The sequence below is a fragment of the Chelonoidis abingdonii genome, chromosome 22 (genome assembly GCF_003597395.2).
Source record: "Chelonoidis abingdonii isolate Lonesome George chromosome 22, CheloAbing_2.0, whole genome shotgun sequence".
Taxonomy (NCBI): domain Eukaryota; kingdom Metazoa; phylum Chordata; order Testudines; family Testudinidae; genus Chelonoidis; species Chelonoidis abingdonii.
This window is the reverse complement of record NC_133790.1, coordinates 16,293,079-16,312,608: the sequence shown is the minus strand read 5'-3', so window position 1 is coordinate 16,312,608 and position 19,530 is coordinate 16,293,079. Positions and strand designations below refer to the sequence as shown.

Sequence of the window (19,530 nt, the reverse complement as noted above, 5' to 3'; positions counted from 1 at the left end):
TAATGGGGGATGGGTGTAAAAAATAGGCCAAGGCAAACAGTCGGGTTTCTGAAGCAGCACATATGCCATTTGTTTCGTTCCCCCTCCTATTTTTATCCTCAGCTGGCGGTAAATGCGAGGATGTAGCTAAGTCGTGGATACGCTCCGTCAGTTTCTGAAATGGAAAGAGTTTTTGTTTCTCCTTGTACTTGCTTGAATTGGTAATCTGGGGCCTGGCATTGGATAATGTAGCTCTCATTGAGAAGATAGCCAGACTGATGTGATTGCGATTAGTATCCCCTGTGTCATGCTGGCACATTGGATTTACGTCATTGCCTTCACAATAGGCAGCTGAGCACGATGCAGTGGAGGGCTGAGCTTCTGAAAGCGGCTGCATTAAAACAGCGATTCACTCCAGCAGGCTTAGAACAAACACAGTAGGACTGAACACTAAAAAAGATAATGATTAAGGCCTTTGTTAGAGTGGATTTTTAAAAATATATTGTAAAAGAAATAGATGTTTAATAGAGTGCTGATTGAACAGGATAAAAACTGTTTGTTTATTGTTATGGAAACAATGCCATGGCTATTTCTTTTAAACCATCAAAATGAGACAATTACTGCCTCACTTTGTCCCTGTTCCAATAGTCATTCACACACAGCTTGCAACAGAGCCTGTTTTAGGGGAGATCACAAAACACAAGGCTCCCTGCCCCTTGCAAAGTGCATTTTCTCACCTGCATTCAGTACCTTCTCTTCATTGTTCCCTTGAAGGAGCCGAGTAATGTAACTGCTCGTGCAAGTGATGCTATTTCTTCTCAGACAGAAGCCAGTGATAAACATATTCTATTTATATAGCTTCTTTCAGCTGCCAATCTCAGAGGCCTTTACAAACACTGATTAAGGTAAATATTATCAGGGCTGCCCAGAGGATTCAGGGGGCCTGGGGCAAAGCAATTTCGGGGGCCCCTTCCATAAAAAAAAAAGTTGCAATACTGTAGAATACTATATTCTTGTGGGGGCCCCTGCTGGCCTGGGGCAAATTGCCCCACTTGCTCTCCCCCCCCCCGGGTGGCCCTGAATATTATTATCAAGTTTAAGTGATTAAGGTAAATATTATTACCAAGTTTAAGGGTTAACTCACAGTGAGGTTAATAATTTGCCTCCAAGGTCATATGGGGCCAAATTTTCAACCATATTTAGGTTCCTAAAGATGCAGATAGGCAACTGCTATCTCCAAAAGCACCTGGGGCTTAACTCTCATTCAAATCAATAGGTGTTAGACGACTAAGCTCTTTTAAAAACCCATAGAAGCAGGATCCATGAAGGGACTTAAGATGTTGCAATGCTCAGTGTCATGGCACCTAACTTTTAGGCATCTAGAAAATCACAGGAACAACATTGCCATTCACACAGCCTGAGTTAGGTGCCTATACAATGAATGAGGAGACATAGGCACCTTAGACTGCAATCCACAAAGTCAGCAGGCTAGGTGGGGAGCCGCCTAAAGTAGCTCATGGGAGATGCAGACTAGAGGAGTGATTGCTAAGCCCTGCCTCTAAGCATGCCTACTGGATCACGTCCCTGCATGTGATTTAGTGGCCGAGTGCCTATCTTTTTGAGTCTGTGACTCGCTCTGGAGCTTAAGTGGGAGATAGGTGTCTGGACACCTACCACGAGGCACGTGCGCAGGCTCAGGTGGGAGATAGTTGCCCATATACCCAGAGGCAAAAACATAGGCACCAAATGAGTTTAGGTGCCTACAGGTTAGGCGACAGCTGAGTGTGAGTTTTGTGGATTGCAGTGGTACCTAAAAAACAGGACTTGAGTGCTAAAAACAAGAGTTAGTTGCCTACCTCCCTTTGTGGATCCCACCCTAGGTTCCTATCTTCCTTTTGGTGCATGCATGTCTTTGAAAGTTTTTCTCGTGGTGACTAACCAGGAATAAAATCCAAGACTTCTAACTCCCACTACTTGTGGTTCATCTGAGAGGAGAACAGGAGTTGAGCCAGCTATGCAGATAGGTCAGTTTTAACAATGGCAAGAGGTAAACAGCAGAGTTCCCCAAGGATCTGTATTGGGGCCTGTGCTGTCAACATATTCATTAATGGTCTAGAAAAGTGAAGTTTGCAGATGGTACAAAATTATTCAAGATAGTTAACTCCAAACTGTCTGTTAAGACTTACAGCAGGATCTAAAAAAATTGGGTGACTGGGCTACAAAAGGGCAGAGAAATTCAGCAGTGATAATTACAAACTTATGGCCATTGGAAAAAAATAATCCCATCTACACATATATAATGATGGGTTCTAAATTAGCAGTTACCACTCAAGAGTGAGATCTTGGAATCACTGTAGATAGTTCTCTGAAAACTTCCGCTCAATGCACAGCAGCGGTTGAAAAGACTAACAGAATGTTAGGAACTACTAGGAAAGGAATAGAATATAAGACATAAAATATCATAATACCACACTATAAATCCATGGTCCGCCCACACCTTGAATACTGTGTCCAGTTCTGGTTGCCCCATCTCAAAAAAAATATAGTGCAACTGTGAAAGGTTCAGAGAAGGGCAACAAAAATGATCAAGAGTATAGAACAGCTTCCATAGGAGGAGAGACTAAGGCCAGGTCTACACTGCGACTTTAAATCGGTTTAATGGCCGATATACCGATTTAACACTGTATCCGTTCACACGACGTCGTCATTAATATCGAGTTAAACGGCTCCTTAAATCGATTTCGGAACTCCTCCCAAACGAGAGGAGTAGCGCTAAGTTCGATTAGTGATAACTCGGATTAGGGTTCATGTGGGACGGAAATCGACGTTAATTGGCCTCGGGCGGATCCAGAGTGCAGCACTGACTGCTCTGGAAGCAATCTGAACTCGGATGCAGCGGGCAGGTAAACAGAGAACCCCGCGAACTTTTGAATTACATTCCTGCTTGCCCAGCGTGGAGCTCTCTGATCAGCACGGCTGGCGATGCAGTTTGAAAATCGAAAAAGAGTCGCAGCATAGACGTACGGAGATACTAGGTCTATCGGCTGTATGGGGAAGACAAATCTGTTGTATAGCTTCGTTGACGAACAGCGAAATGCTCAAAGCGTTGACATAAAAACACTGCAGGATACACAGCGCTGTGTGGACAAGCGTTAACGGAAGCAGAAAGACTTCAATGGACGCTCATGAAGGAGGGAGGGATGAGGACTCCAGTATCGCACAGTCCAAGAGTTTGAAAATTATTTGCATTCTTGGCTGAGCCCCAATGTCATGTAGGTTAAACAAGTGGTCTTGCGTGGTTCAGGAACAGGTCCCCAGTTTTATTTCCCCCACGTACACGTGAAAAACAAAAAAAAGGGAAAGATGCTGTGCTATGGCGTTGCTCAATGCACTCCGCGAAAAGGCGCAAGGGTTGTCCTGTGCCTTCACAAAGGAGGGGTGAGGTGTCCCAGCACACGGGCGGGGCAGTGTTTTCTGCCCATAGGCCAATAGTGCTCTCAAGCCGCGAAGTGGAACTATGGGATGCTGAGGAACAGCTACAACAGTGACGCGTCCTGAAATGATGGGTAGCTTTGTGACCATAGGACGCAAACCAATCGATCGGGATCGCACTGTGGACGCGCTAAACCGATTTTATTAGATCTGTTTTGTAATATCGGTTTAAGCTAATTCGAAATAATCGTGCAGTGTAGACGTACCCTAAGACTATTAGGGCTGTTCATCTTAGAAAAGAAATGGCTAAAGGGAGATATGACAGAGGTTTATACAATCATGAATGGTGTAGAAAAGTTGAATAGAGAAAAGTTATTTACCCTTTCCCACAATACAGATACCTGGGATCACTCAATGAAATTAATAGGCAGCAGGTTTAATACCAACAAGAAGTACTTTTTCCATACAGTGCACAATTAACCTGTGGAACTCATTGCCATGGGATATTGTGATGGCCAAAAGTATAACTGGCTCAGAAAAGAACAAGATAAGTTCATGGAGGATAGGTCCACCTATGACTATTAGCCAAGATGGTCAGGGATGCAGCCTCATGATCAGGGATTATGTTTTTAGATGTGGAATTTTCAAAAGTACTCAGCACTCATTGATGTCAATGGGAGCAGAGATAGTCCAATGTTGAGTAACCCTAGAAGTCCAATCCTACTCCCATTTTAAATCCATGGCAAGGCTCCTATTGATTACTGGTGCAGGATTGGATTCAAATGTGCTGCATGATCAATTTCCTTGTGCTAAAGCTCTTGGAGACCCAAGCGTCCCTGCCTAGGATGCCCAATCATTAAGGCTACGTTTTAGTCATGGGTATTTTTAGTTAAAGTCATGGACAGGTTATGGGCAATAAACAAAAATTCACAGCCTGTGACCTGTCTATGACTTTTACTATATACCTCTGATTAAAACTTGGGCTGGGGGCCGCAGGTGCTGTGGGGTGGGTGGCCCGGGACCCCGGCTGGTGCTGGGAGGAGGGGCTGGGCCGTGGCGTGCAACCACTGCTGGTCCTGAGGGAGGCTTGGTGGGGCTGGCAGGCTCTCTACCCAGCTGGGGCTGGCATGTCCATGAAGCTCCTAGGGGGAGGGACGGCCAGGGGGGCTCCACACGCTGCTCCCTCCACAAGTACCAGCTCCGCAGCTCCCATTGGCTGGGAACCATTGCCCTGCTCTGCCCACTGGGCATTGCAGCTGGGGAGCAGGGTCGGGGTGGGGGCTTGCCCCATTCTGCCCACGTGGCACTCCTGCTGGGGAGCGGGCTCAGAGCACAGGGGCTTGCCCACTCCCTGGCTGGAATGTTGGGTGGGCAGAACAGGGGATACCCCCACGCTCCCACCCAGTCCCTGGCAGGTGCACTGGACGGGGGAGCCAAACAATGTTATAAGGGAAATCTGCAGGACTTCAAAGGAGTATGTTCTCTAATAGGTCAGTTACTGTAATGACACTGGAGTAAACCAGTAACTCTGCGGAGATGGATACCATTACATATGTAGAAGTCAGAAGAGCATCAGGCATTGTAGCTCAGTGATGGGAGGAATTAAAGCCCAGCTTTGAACACTCAGAAACTTAGTTTGAAATCTGGACCTGATTTTGGGGTATTGATTAGTGAGCCAAATACAGACACCAACCTAGTTTCCTGTAAGCTGCAGACTATCAAGGGCCACTCAGGGAGGGAGAGGTGCCCCTCCCCTGACCCGGCCCAGTCCCGCCAGAGTTGCTGGGGAGAGGAGCCCTTCCCCCAGCCCATCCCAACCCGGCTGGAGCTGCCGCATTTGGGGAGAGGCACCTCTCACCCGTCCCCGAGCTACTGAGTGAGAGAGTCCTCTCTCCCTGCTGCAGCACTGGGGCAGCCTGCACCCCAAACCCATCATCCTCAGCCCCACCCCAGAGCCCACACCCCAATCCTCTGCCCCAGTTCTGAGTCCTGTCCTGCATCCCGAACCCCTCATCCCTGGCCCCACCCCAGAGCTTTCACCTCTAGCCAGAGCCCTCACCCCCTGCACCCAACCTTCTGTCCTAGCCCTGAGCCCCCTTGTGCACCCTGAATCCCTCATCACCAGATCCACCACAGAGCCTGCACCCCCAGCCAGAGCCCTCATTCCTCCAAACCCCAACCCTCTGCCCCAGTCCTGAGCCCCCTCCTGCATCCCAAACCCCTCATCCCTGGCCCCACCCCGGAGCTTTCACCACTAGCCAGAGCCCTCATCCCTCCAAACCCCAACCCTTTGCCCTAGTCCTGAGCCCCCTCCTGCATGCCGAACCCCTCAGCTCCACCCCCATCACACATCACCTCCATATTGTTGCACATAACAAAATTCATTCCACACATGGATGTAAAATGTTAGAGTGAACACTGACACCAGCTATGAGCTGGGAGCCAGGGACTTAAGGTTTGGGTCCATCCAGGCACCAGCGCAGCAAGCCCATGCCTGGGGTGGCAATCCGCGGGGGACGGCCTGCCGGTCGCTGTGAGGGCGGCAGTCAGGCAGCCTTTGGCAGCATGCCTGAGGGAGGTCCGCCGGTCCCGCAGCTTCGGCGGCAATTCGGCGGTGGGTACGCTGAAGGCGCGGGACTGGCAGATCACCCACAGAAATGCCGCCGAATCTGCATGACCAGCGGACCTCCCGCAGGCAAGTCGCCAAAGGTCACCTGACTGCTATGCTTGGGGCGGCAAAAAACATAGAGCCGCCCCGGGCCCATTTCCTGACTATTCAATTCCAAATGTAAACCATTATTCAGAAACATGCAGCTTTTTTTTGTGGACAGTGATAAGTACTCTTGACGATTCTATGTGTGTGTGTAAAGTGCCAGCTTTCATCATGAGTTTTTCTGAAGGACAGGTGTGTGTGTGTGTGTGTGTACTGTATGCAGATTCTTGTCTGGATACGTTAGCATCTTTACAAGCATTTACCCATGAGCCATTAAGCTAGGGGCTTGTTTTATTTCACACTGGAGCTTTTATAACAGGGATGGGCAAAGTACGGTCTGTGGGCCGCATCTGGGCTGCCAGACGTTTTAATCCAGCCCTTGAGCTCCCATTGAAGAGCGTGGTCTGGGGCTTGCCCCGCTCCAGCTGGGGAGCGGGATTGGGAGCTACTCCGCTTGGTTCCCAGAAGCAGCAGCGTGTCTCCCCTCCAACTCCTATGCATAGGAGCAGCCAGGGGGCTCCACTCTACACACTGCCCCCACCCCAAGTGCCACCCCTGCAGCTCCCATTGGCTGTGTGTTCATCAGTGTAGGAGGGGGGACATGCTACTGCTTCTAGGAGCCACTTGAGGTAAGTGCAGCCTGGAGCCTGCACCCCTGAGCTGCACCCCCGTGCCTAAATCCCCTGCTCCAGCCCTGATCCCCCTCCCACCTTCCAAACCCCTTGGCTTCAGCCCAGAGCACCCTCCTACACCACAACCCCCTCATCCCCAGCTCCACACCAGAGTCCGCATCCCCAGCTGGACCCCTCATACCCCCCAACATCCAACACTCCCTGCCCCAGCCTGGAGCCCCCTCCCGCTCCCTGAACTCCTCATTTCTGGCCCCACCCCAGAGCCCACTCCCACTCAGCCAGAGCTCTCACCCTCTCCCACACCCCAACCCCAATTTCGTGGGCATTCTTGGCCTTCCATACAATTTCCATCCCAAATGTGGCCCTTGGGCCAAAAAGTTTGCCCACCCCTGTTTTATAACCATCCCATTCCCTCCCCCACTCCCAGAGAATGTATATAGCTTCTGAATGAAATGTTTCATTGATCTGAATAGTATGTTAGGCTATGCTGGAGAAGCAGATTTCTGGGTCAGTACTGATGAGTCAGATAATTAATTTCTCAGGGATATCTTGCTTGGATTTTTGTTTTCAAACTAATTCGGTCTTCCCTTGACAGTCTTCATTGCAATTGCTGTTGCCTGACCAAGTGGTGGTCAGAGTTGTTTCAATCTACTAAAATATGCAGCAAACCTCTCACAACAAGGTGCTTGGGAAGCATTGTAGATTTCCACCCCACTTTGAAACTATTTGACCTCTAGTTATATTCTTCTAGGAGCAAATGCTGTCTAAAACAAGAATCAAATAAGATCAGTGGTCTGGCTAGCAAGACAATAAATGGACTAGGATTATTCTCTGGGCTAATAAAATGAAGTCTGGAGTATTCAATCCTTCTGCAATCAGGGCACCCCTTTCTGACAATACATCACTTCTAGCACTCTTTATTGCTCCGAAAAGTACCTGCACACGTGTAGTGTCTATGTATCTGACCCTGACAGTATTAGATCTTCCACCTTTAAATTGTAATCTGTATTATTTTTATTTATTTATTTATATGTTTACATCGAGCAGCAGATGAAGATGAGGATAAAGATGATGACTTCCGAGCTCCACTCTACAAGAATGTGGAGATTAAAGGAATCCAAGTACGGATGAAATGGTGTGCCACCTGCCATTTCTATCGCCCGCCCCGCTGCTCCCATTGCAGCGTCTGTGACAACTGCGTTGAGGTAAGTGTCCTTGATTAGCTGATTTTTTGGCTTGGATTTGGGTGGTGGACCTGTGAACAGCTAGATGACCCAAGTGAGTGAATGCTCCCTGTCTTTCACTCTTTAAAAAAAAATGAGAAGTAAAGGGACAAATTCTCAGCTGGTGTAAATTGCTATAGCTCCACTGATGCTGACAGATTGCCTAAGAATCCTACCCTGAATCTGATTGAAGTCACAAGTGAAACAGAGTTTGGTGTCATCCTTGTCACTAATGACTCTTTCTCCACCCAAACGCAGTGCATGATTTGGTATTCCTTGCCGCCTCTACTCAGGAGTAGCCTAGGGCTTATGAAACTGGAAGCATTACAAGGGAAGGTTATGGTGCCTTGGCAGAATTTAGGAGGAGACTGGGGGAAAGTCTGCTTGCAACATTCCTGATCCCTCTGCTTTGTCTCCTATTAAATATGTAAATATGAATTGCAGTAGGAGTGTGCTTTTTTTAATTGTAAATCATAACACTCAGTAGCATGTGAATTTTAGAAAGAATAGAATAAGAATTTCTGAGTCTAACATTAAAATACAATATACCCATTTATAAACTTCAGTTAGAGTCCCATGACTATGACCGCATGCATGCTTCTAATTCCTCTACCTTATGAGGCTTGGACACATGTTGATAAATATGAGGTCATAGTGAAGCACATAGTATATTTAAACAATAACCCCAAAGTAATGGAGTATGTTACTTGGCCATAAACATCTCCCAAATTTATAAATACAGTGTACTATAACCATAGTGTTTTATTGCCACGGGAGCTACAAATTCCACTTCTTAAGGATCGGTGCTATTGTAAGGTGTATTCTTTTTAATTAGAATGATTTAAATCTTTAATGCATTTTAAAATGTATTCAATTGTATAATTAAAATAATGGGAATCCCTAACTGGCAATAGGCTAAAACTCTCCAAGTGAATTGCAAAGTCAACCAGAATACAATGTATGCCATATTGGGTCAAAGCCTCTTTGCCTTAATCATATGAATAGCCACAGTGGAGCTAGTCATGTGAGAGAGGCAATCTGGGGTTGGTTTATGTCATTTGCTTTATCCTTAAGAGCAGATTCCTAAATTATAGCCAGCTGAAAGCTATGCTCAGCCTAATACCCATTAATAGATAGGACAACAATGCCCAGGGCCCTGTCATAGGGAGTGTCAGCAAGGTGCGAGAGCTGAGGGGATATGGGGAGAAATAAATTGCTGGAAGAAGCAGGTCTTCCAGAAAGGACAGGGGCAGCCATGACAGCCATTTTGTTGGGCTGATGTAGGCTGTTGGATGGAGCTGGCTTTTTCACTAGAAAACTGGACCACACATTCAGAGTTTTGAGTTAAAACATTAACATTTGTCACTGATTCTAAATGTTGTTTAGGTGAAGCTAAATTTTGAATTGAAATTTGAAATCCTTCCCCCCACCCCTCAGTATCTGTGTGAAAACTCCATTTTCAGTAAAGGAAGTGTTGCCAACACAAGATTGCCTGAAACTAGCGGGTGTAAATGCTTGCAATTCCATGCAGCCCTAATGTCGCCAGTGGCATCAAGACCACAATATTCCAGGGAAGTCAGAGAGGAAAGTGGGAGGGAATCCCAGAGTAACTTCTTGTTAAAAATAAAATGGCTTGGAACTCAGAGGAAGTCAAAATGCAAGACTCCACTGCAGTGGGTTCCAGTTCTAGGCATAAGTAAAACTCCTCAGACCAGCTGAGCATTACTTGCTGTTCTGATTGGCTAACAGGGAATCTCTTGCTATATAATTAAAATGTGATTGGTTACTGAGGTATACAAGCAAAGGCATTAATGGCTCATTAATCAATAAATTGCAGTCTCAAGTTAAGTTGCTTATTGATTCTTGTGACTCTTATTCCCTAGGATACCTGTACATTCTAGTAGTGCCTGGACATAGTTATAGTAAAAAAAGTCTATTGGCATTTCTGTTAGGATACTCCTTTAGGAAGAGATTGTAATTTGTATCTTTTATTTCACCTTTGCATTGCAACTCACAATAAAAACTCTTTAGCCTAGAGACAGACTTTTTGAGCACATCTGATTTCAAACAATCAGATTGATTCTAATTCGAAGATGTGCAAAGTGATGTACAGCTTCCAAGCTTTCAGAAACAGGTGCTCTTTTCTATCACATCACTTAAAAAACAAAACCAAGTGAAATATAACACTTGGTTTGACCAGTTGGACCTGAAAATGAATTTGTGATAGAATAATGTTTCAGGACAAATTTTCATGGAAGTGCCCAAAGCTGAGGTTTCAATATATCTTTATTTCCAAATATTTTGAGCTGCACATGTCTCTCGCACAACATAGTTATAGCTAATTTACAAGTTACTTTAAAAATAACACTTTGTCATTAGTGGGAGGTATCTATCTAAATATAACAGTATTACAAAGAAAAGGATAAGTCACTATTTGATAGGAAAAAAGGGTATACTATACTGCATGTGAACAGAACAGAACAGAACAAGTTTGCTCACTCCAGCTTGAGTATACTCAGATTTACGCTGGTGTACATCAGGAATAACCCCAGTGAAGTCACCAGAATTACAGCCATATAAAACTGGTGTTATGGAGCTTTTAAGGGGTCTATGGCCTCATTAAATGTATCTCCTTAATCCAGCCTTGTGGCACATGTGAATTCTTGATCAGGAAAAACTGGATGTTTCAAGTGCTTATGTTTTTTTAACTTCATCCAGAATTTTCCCCCACTTATTAGCCAGATATTGCTTCCTGCCTGAGCTTTGCCAAAAAATACTTTTTCAAGAGGCCAAAACCTCAGAATAAAAAAACCCTGGATCCTTACTGAACTTTTACATATATAAAGTGGGTGTGTTTGTGAAGCTCTACAGTTGGCAGGGATGTTACAGGTTCAAGACTCTGCAATTTATGATAATCTTACTCTGATAACTATACAATGCTACAGGAGCCAGAGAAGAAGAGAAACTGTCTTTGCCCCACAATGTGGTGTATACCTCTGTTTCCTTTTTAAACCTATCAATGTGTCTTCATCCACAGTCAGAAGAATCCCTCAGTCCCAGGAGAATCTTACAAAGAGCGTGTAGTATGTTGTTTTTGCCTGGGCAGCCAGGCAATGTCAGGATAGAGCCAATCTGCAAAGGTCCAAACCTAATCTGACTTTACCTGAAGTTCAGGAGTTTTTTGGATGGATGTAGCACAATGGTTCACATTTATTTCTAAGGCAATGTTTTTTTTTCACTGCTTGGATATTCCATGTCTCTCCATCTCTTTACAAGGACTTTGACCATCACTGCCCATGGGTCAACAATTGCATAGGACGGAGGAACTACCGATATTTTTTCCTCTTCTTGCTGTCCTTAAGCACACACATGGTCGGAGTGTTCAGTTTTGGGCTGATCTATATTTTAAACCATATGGAAAAGCTGGGGGCAGCTCACACCACCATTACGTATCCTTCTTTTTAATCTTTAAGAAGTCGAGGTGCTGTAAGGAAACTGTTTGTATAAGATTTGCCTTTCAGGAAATGATGGGATTGGCTCCCTTTCTCTGATACCCATGTTCTTTTGTAGTAAAATCCAACCCAATTTCTCCCCAGCATTTGCCTGACCTACAGAAGCCTTGATTGCCTCAGAAGTTGCTGCTTAGTGTCTGTATATCTCTGTCATTCAGCTGCCATAACAGAAAACAACATCTTGCTTCATTAAAGTCCTCCCTTTAATTTCAGTTGGATATGGTTCTCCTATTTATATTGTCCAAGACTGTTGGGTAATATTACTGTGTTTAAAACAGTTGCTTTGCCCCAGAGGTGGTTGCATTTGAGTGGTAGCTATATATCCCTCTACATGTTTTGTAAAGTGCTGTGGTATCCTTCAGGAATAAAGATTTCTATATGGTTGTCTTGGCTTATAGAAAAACATTTCCTCTTTTTTTATTTATCTGAATGAGATAAAGAGATGGAAGAAGCAGAGTTAGAAGGAGAGGGGATATCAGGTGAGGATCCACTAGCCTGTGTGGTGAGGACTTGCCATAAAGCACTATATCAGTTATAACATTATAATTAATTAAGGGAATTGAAGAAGAACAAAAGGAATCTTCACAATTCTATATGAAATGGGGACCATAGTTGGAGTCTGATACTCAGAAGTGCTGATCCCCAGTAACTTTCATTGACTCGAAGTGTATAGAGCCTTTACTGAATAGTTACAACTAAAATCAGTGAATCAACATTCTGTTTATTTGAGCATAAGCTTTCATGGGCTACAGCCCACTTCATCAGATGCATCTTATGCTTATGTTCAAATAAATAAAACTTATGCTCAAATAAATTTGTTAGTCTCTAAGGTGCCACAAGTACTCCTGTTCTTTTTGTGGATACAGACTAACATGGCTGCTACTGTGAAACATTCTGTTTGGTTTTCAGCTTCTTTTAGTACTTCAAGGACCCATTTAAGGGGGTGAAATAATCAAAACTGGTCTTCCCACTGCATTTAGTCAGTGGGAGCTATGGATCTTCAGAACCACTCAAGATCAAGGTCTCCTTGCTGATACTCCAAAGGTGTTTTTTCTACAGCATTCAGTGGATCTTCTGCCATAGTAGCTTCACGGGTGGGCTGATTGACCTGGCTGCTGTGGAAGATTTGCATAACATGCTGCAACCTGGCATTCTAGCTCTGCCGGGATCCAGACATTCTTGTCAAATGACTATTTATACCTATCTCGTAGAACTGGAAGGGACCTTGAAAGGTCACCAAGTCTAGCCCCCTGCTTTCACTAGCAGGACTAAGTACTGATTTTGCCCTAGATGCCTAACTGGCCCCCTCAAGGATAAAGCTCACAATCCTGGGTTTAGCAGGCCAATGCATTTACACCTCTTGATTCAGTAGCTTGCACTAGGCATTGTACCAAGGTTACCACAAGAACATACTGTAGTATTTGAGTCAGTTCACAGCATCCTATGCAATACAGGGAGTTTTAGTCTCATGCTAGAAAATAGTTTTATGATACTAAAAATGCCAACCAGTAGTTTCTCAACATGCTGGGAGGTTGAGATGTAAAATTTAGCATTGCCCAAAAACAACGAACTGACCATTAAATTCTAGTTTAGCTTCTGTCTCTCAAAATGCTTGGTGAAGGGACTGCTTTTTCAGTGAAGAGGAAGCTGAACATCTGCATTTACCTGAATCTACATCACATGGGCCAGATTAGTACCTAGCGTAAACACGAGTAACTCCATTGAAGTGCTTGTAGTTACACCATCTTCCACCATATATAAATTTGGCCTAAGCCACTGGGCAATGATCATCATTGCAGGTCTCCATGCACATTTTTGTTGAGGATCCTGCATCTTCATAGATCATGGATTTTCACAGTGCTATATGTGCTATAAATTCCAGTGTGCATTTTAAAATGAGAGGACAGCTTGGAGAAATGCAGGAGAGAGATCACTACTCTGCTACCTTGACATTCTAGGACCTGGTCAGTCCCAAATGATTGTATTCCTCTGTCTTGCAAAGGAATGGACCAGCTGACTAGTTCCTTGAAGCTACTAGAGCAGGGATAGGCAATTTATGGCACACGTGCCGAAGGCGGTATGTGAGCTGATTTTCAGTGGCACTCACACTACCCAGGTCCTGGCCACTGGTCTGAGGGGCTCTGCATTTTAATTTAATTTAATTTTAAATGAAGTTTTTTAAACATTTTAAAAACCATATTTACTTTACATTCAACAATAGTTTAGTTGTATATTATAGACTTATAGAAAGAGACCTAAAAACATTAAAATGTATTACTGGCATGTGAAACGTTAAGTTAGAGTGAATGAATGAAGACTCGGCACACCGCTTCTGAAAGGTTGCCGACCCCTGTACTAGAGACTGTAGAATGAATGAAGTGAAGTAAAGTAAAGTAGTAAGGGAGGCATGGGGACCTTATGGCTTCCAAATACTCAATATTGTGTTGGACACTGAGGAGCAGATAACTTTAAGACTCATGTTAAACAAGAAACTAACAGCTCTGATAGACTAAAGTAATTTCTAGTGCTTAATTCCAAGACATACTTCAATGTGTAGTTTTAAAAAACCCTAAAGAAAGGTGGGGATTACTTACTAGATTTCTAGTTTAGGGAATTCTCTCTCCTCTTCCATTCCTTTGACCCTCAATCTCCCTTTTCCCTGTCATTGAACAGTTTCCTTAACTCTGGGATGTAGCATGGCTGTCATGTGTGTGACTGGATTGTTCTTTATCCCAGTCATTGGTCTCACGGGTTTCCATATTGTTCTAGTGGCACGAGGGCGTACAACCAATGAGCAGGTAAGAAAACAATTCTACCTCCATGTTCCTATTAGAGGTGTGAGAGTTGAGAAGGATCCCTTTCCGGGGGAGGATAAAGAGAAGATATAATATCTAAAGATGGGCAAATCAGGTTGGGTAAAGCAGCAGCTGACCAAATCTTAACACTCAAACTGATGCTTTACCGAGGGTCTAAAAAGGTTGGGTAACTTTTCTTCTCAAATATCTGTTTGACTAAATTCTGGGCAAGCTCCCGGGCACAGCGGAATGGGACAGGCCTATATAAGTCCTCAAAGCAGGGTTTAAGTGGTGCATGGAATATTGCCAACCTCAAAAGTTCCAAACTCATGAGTCAGACTCAAAACAATTGTCACATTTAAAAAAAAAAAAGATTAAATTGCACTCTATTCTGTCTCCTGATTTTGTTGATTCTGTCAGCTGCCCCTGCCTGCCCACAATGTGTGTAACAATGAGCAGCTTTGAGCTAGCTCATTGTCACATACACACAGATTCAAGCTCATTTTGCTGCTCCAAAACCTGTGCTGGCCAACATCTTGTGACAAAATACCCAGTGAAACTTGAATTGCCACAAAATTATTCAAATGTGTAGAATGTGCTGCCTGATGATGCAGGAAATCTATCAGCATCTTCACAAAATGCCAATTAATTAATATAGTGTCTCCCAAGCCACACATTGGCACACCTAACAGTTAGCTTTGTGCCCCGCTAACATTTGCTCCAACCTCCGGCCCACATCATTTATGTGCCTGCACATCTGCCCTTTGTTCCACAACACATCTCTTCTCCTCCTGCAGCTCCAGAGATTCTTCACTCATACCCTCTCAGGGTGGAGACAAGGGGGCAGCTCCAGTAGGGTCCTCTATTTTATATGGATTCTAATACTGCCCTCCTCACTCCCACTATCTTCCAAGAATGTATTAAGTGATGTGATTAACCGTCTGTCACACGTGGTTCATCCTCTCTCCTAGCCTCTCCTCACATGGAGAATTGCATGTGCAGTGATTTTGTTTTGGTAGAGGTTTGTTGGGGGGAGGTGGGGAATTCTCTTTAAACATACGTGCTGCTCTGTGTGTGTCAGAGAAGGCAGATCGATAAAGTACACCTTTCACTTGGAGCAGAAGGTTTGTGATGGTCCTTAGCTCCTGAGCAAATTTGTGCCACAGTCTCAGATCAGCCCTGGAGAAAGCTTTGTCTCCTGCACAGATGAGGCTTACCTATGAGGTGGAAAGTGCCATTGTGCCTAAGGAGCGGAGTGGTTGACCATAATTCTCATCCCATAACTTTAGACAATTGTTTTAGCTATCCTGGGCCCTGGCCATTGAGCACCTGGAAGGTAAGGACAAAGATCTTGAACTTGATCCTATTCTATGGGAAGCCAATGCAGAGAGCAGAGGACAGGTTTGATGTGCTCACTGTAGCCCGTGTTGCTGAGAAAATGTGCTGCACCATTCTATACTAGTTGGCGTTTCCTTAGGGCTGATGACTTAATGTTCAGGTACATTACATCGCTGTTGTCCAGACAAAGTGCTGAACTGACAAAGGTATAAATAACTGAGACCAACTCACTGGCTAAGAGACTCCATCACATTCTGTGGGCAGTCAGGCATGTTAGGAAACATTACTTGCAAAGCTGCTATATGATGCTTAGCATCAGCGAGGAATCTAAACCAGTTGTGGGTCTTGTTTTCAACCAAAGGAAACTTCATAGTGCCAGTAAACTCTTTAAACTGCTTTCCTTTGCCCACCAGCATCACCTCTGTCTTGGGGTTAAGCTCCAACCAGCTGTTCTTCATCTATGAGCTGAACTTCTCCAAGCTCTGGGCCCTCTTGGTGGCAGCGGTGAAGAATAGGTAGAGCTGTGTGTCAGCTTCATGCTGCTGGGAACTGAATCCATGTTGTCAGACCAGCTCACCCAGTAGCTGCTTGTAGACATTGAATAGGACTAGAGAGATAATTGATCCTTATGAGACTCCACATCTGACAGGTCTAGTAGCTGAGGTCCAATAACCCATCACCACTCTTCTAGGTGACACTGCTTGGTTTTTTCTGCTTCCTTCTCCCTTCTTGTGAAAATGGGATGGCTGTTTTTTTCACACACCCTCACACCCCTTACCTGAAAACTCATGTCACTTCCAAGGGGAAAATGCTTTGCTTAATGCATGTTGGGATTGGCTGTCCTTCCCTAGGGGGCTGGGAAATGGCAGCCACTCAGAGGGGGCTTTCTCCATGGCAGCCTGAAAATTGCATGAGACCCAGAGCTTTGTGCCTCACTGCAAGCCTGTCTGCATCGGGGCTCAAATCATGTTACAAGACTTGGTGGCATTGTGCATAGGCCTCATGCTAGCCCTCTGCATCTGGGTGAAATAGTCCTTTTGGATTTCATCCAGGCCAGAAAGAAGAAATACTACAAAACTCTAGTCTTCTTGTATTTCAAGTAGTTTGAAACTGAAAAGTGTCAGACTCACAGCAGTTCTTTGGTATGCTTATCTGAACTGCCAAATCTCTTGAGGTTCACCTATCTGTAATGGCGTTCCTATCTCTCTGTGCCATTTGCCCAAGACTAAATGTAGCTTTCACTGAATATCACAACTTCTCTATCATGTGGACTATCCAGCCCTGCTTGGAGGATGGGGTCCATGATCCATCAGGTCTTTTCCAGAGGAAGCTCATTCTAGTAATTAAAGCACAGGCCTGGGAGTGAGGTAATGTGGATTCTGTTGCTAGCTTTGGCACTGACTCACTGTGTTAAAGCATTCACTTTTCTCCTGCAGCTGCAGTACTGAATCGCTTTCCTCACCAACTGAAATAATGAACAAGCAAAATGTGCTCAACTGCATTTGTCCCCCTTTTCTCCTGCTTTTTTTTGTAGCCAAATAGAGCAGATTTCTGGTGGTTTGCTAGAAATTCTTGGTTACTGTGTCCATGCCAGGTTTCACTGTCTCTAATTATTCTTACTAAAGAGGGTATGATTTTTGGGGTGTATAATAGTTGAGTTTACATTTTTCATGAGCTTTTGGAATGACTCAGGAACTCATTTATGGGACCAGAATAACACAAGATGTCATCTTATCACTGTATTTTTAGTTCCTGAATAGAATGAACAATACCCTTCAGTTCCACAGCACGCTCCACCTGAGGATCTCAAAGTGCTTTATACATAATTTATGTAATTGACAGTGTAGTCTGTGAGCTAAGGAAATATTATTCTTGTATTCCAAATGGGCTGAGATACATGAGGTGCCTTTCTCAAGGTCTGGCATCAGGTCAGTGGCTGATCCAGGAATACAAGCCAGAGCTGCTGATTCACAGTACTGTACTTTAGCCATTAAGCCATTCTTCCAATCTCTGGAAGAAAAGATCTTCTATATTGGCCTTGTAAATAGGTTCCTGTTGCACTAAAAAGGCCAGCAACAAAATATGAACATCAAGACAGTGTTTGCCATTTAATCTTTACACTTGTTGCAGTGCAAGTAATTAGCAGGGAGGAATAGCTCAGTGGTTTGAGCATTGACCTGCTGAACCCAATATTGCAAGTTCAATCCTTGAGAGTGCCGTTTGGGGATTTAGTGGGGGATTGGCCCTGTTTTAAGCAGGGGGTTGGACTAGATGAGGTCCCTGATATTCTGTGATTCTATTCTAAATTTACAGCAGTTATATGGTGCTCCCTGTACTATACCATGACTAAGAAGTGTTACTTGCAAATGGCAGTTCTAATTATTTTAATGGCAACCACTGTATTGAAGGATCTGGCTTTACTGAGTTTTACCCAAGTATGACAATTTTTACCTTTTTGGCGTCCCATGCTGTGCAGCGATGGTATGATTGCATACCCTCTATAAGTAGAGCCCTGCAAATACAGATATCCGCAGATCATTTTTGCAGATCGAATGAGGATATCAATTTTATATCAGCTCGGGGCTCTTATCTATAAGGCTAGAATGACCCTTATCATGAAACTCTGTCCCAGGCACACAAAGTTTTAAATGAATCCCACCAGTCTAGAGGGGTTTAACCATTAGGAAAATAGCTAATTCCCAGGCAGATGTTATAATTCCATAACTGCCCATTATGGGCTTCCTGGCGCCTTCCAGATAAGCATTAGGATTGGCCACTGCTGGAAATGGAATGCTGATCTAGATGAACCATTGGTCTCATCTAATATTAGGAACATAGGAAGGGACATGTCTGTGGGATTTAGGAGCTACTAGAGTATGTCTTGCTAGGACAGAAGAAAGGGAAGCAGGCCAGATCAGGCAGCCAGGCTGAGGGCAGACTGAGGACTCAGGAACAGGAAGAATACGGTGGGATGGAGCTGGTGCCTGTGTATTGCAGACAGGAAGCCTCGAGTTCTCTGGATTTTGAGGCGGGGGCCTTTAGCCTATATGCAGATGGTAGCATAAAGGGGAGGTGTGGGCTTAGGAAGTTTGTGTTAAGGTTTCTTATGTATTCGGGGCTGGCAGAGCGAGGGAGCATCACTTACATGAAAGAATAACTTCCAGTTGGGGAAAGTGAAGCGCAATGGATATACAGAACAGCGAGGACTGGAATACTCATTCTTGGGGTTCTAAGTGTTAATGGGTGCCTCTTCCACATTTAGAGCATTGATCACTGCAATGAATATTTTTCCAGGTGACGGGTAAGTTCCGTGGGGGGGTGAATCCTTTCACTCGAGGATGCTGCCATAACGTGGAACATGTGCTCTGCAGCCCTTTGGCTCCCAGGTAAGGAAGAATGTTATTCTTAAACTTGGGTCACAAGGTAAACAAAACTTAATGTTCTGAGCCACCCCAGAGTCTGACCCCATTCATCCCCGCTAGTAGTATCTGCTGAGGAGAGATACGATATGTCAAGACATTGGCAGAGCTGAGGGGAAGCTTGTACAGTGCTTTCACTGTGCACGGCTGTTAGTCTTGCCATTCTCATTTAATATAATTCACAATCTTCACTCCCAACCCAAGTATTTATGGTTAGCAGGCCATATCATATCGACAGCTTTTTCTATTTACTGAGCCATTTTATAATAAGACTGGATTTTTCACAAAAAAATAATAATTGGGATTGATAGCCTATTCCTGCTCCCTGCTTTTCTCTAACATGGCTTCATTAAGTTGCTTATCCAGTGAAATTCAATAACTGGATGGATCCGTGTCAGCTGTAATCTTCCTAACGCAACATATTTTCCTGTGTGGTACACTGCCCTCCAAAGTACACATTACAGATTCTAGTCACTGCTGGAAAGAA

The 19,530-nt window shown here is 44.4% G+C and overlaps 1 protein-coding gene across 2 annotated transcripts in view; it reads left to right on the top strand.

The window, feature by feature from the left end:
• Positions 1-19,530, top strand: part of ZDHHC8 (zDHHC palmitoyltransferase 8) — a 226,716-nt gene that overhangs the window by 139,848 nt on the left and 67,338 nt on the right. For both annotated transcript variants that reach the window (XM_032771161.2, XM_032771160.2), the window contains exons 3-6: positions 7,804-7,961; positions 11,256-11,428; positions 14,187-14,289; positions 18,919-19,010. In XM_032771161.2, coding sequence (XP_032627052.1) covers positions 7,804-7,961; positions 11,256-11,428; positions 14,187-14,289; positions 18,919-19,010 — 526 coding nt within the window. The remainder of the gene's footprint in view (positions 1-7,803; positions 7,962-11,255; positions 11,429-14,186; positions 14,290-18,918; positions 19,011-19,530) is intronic.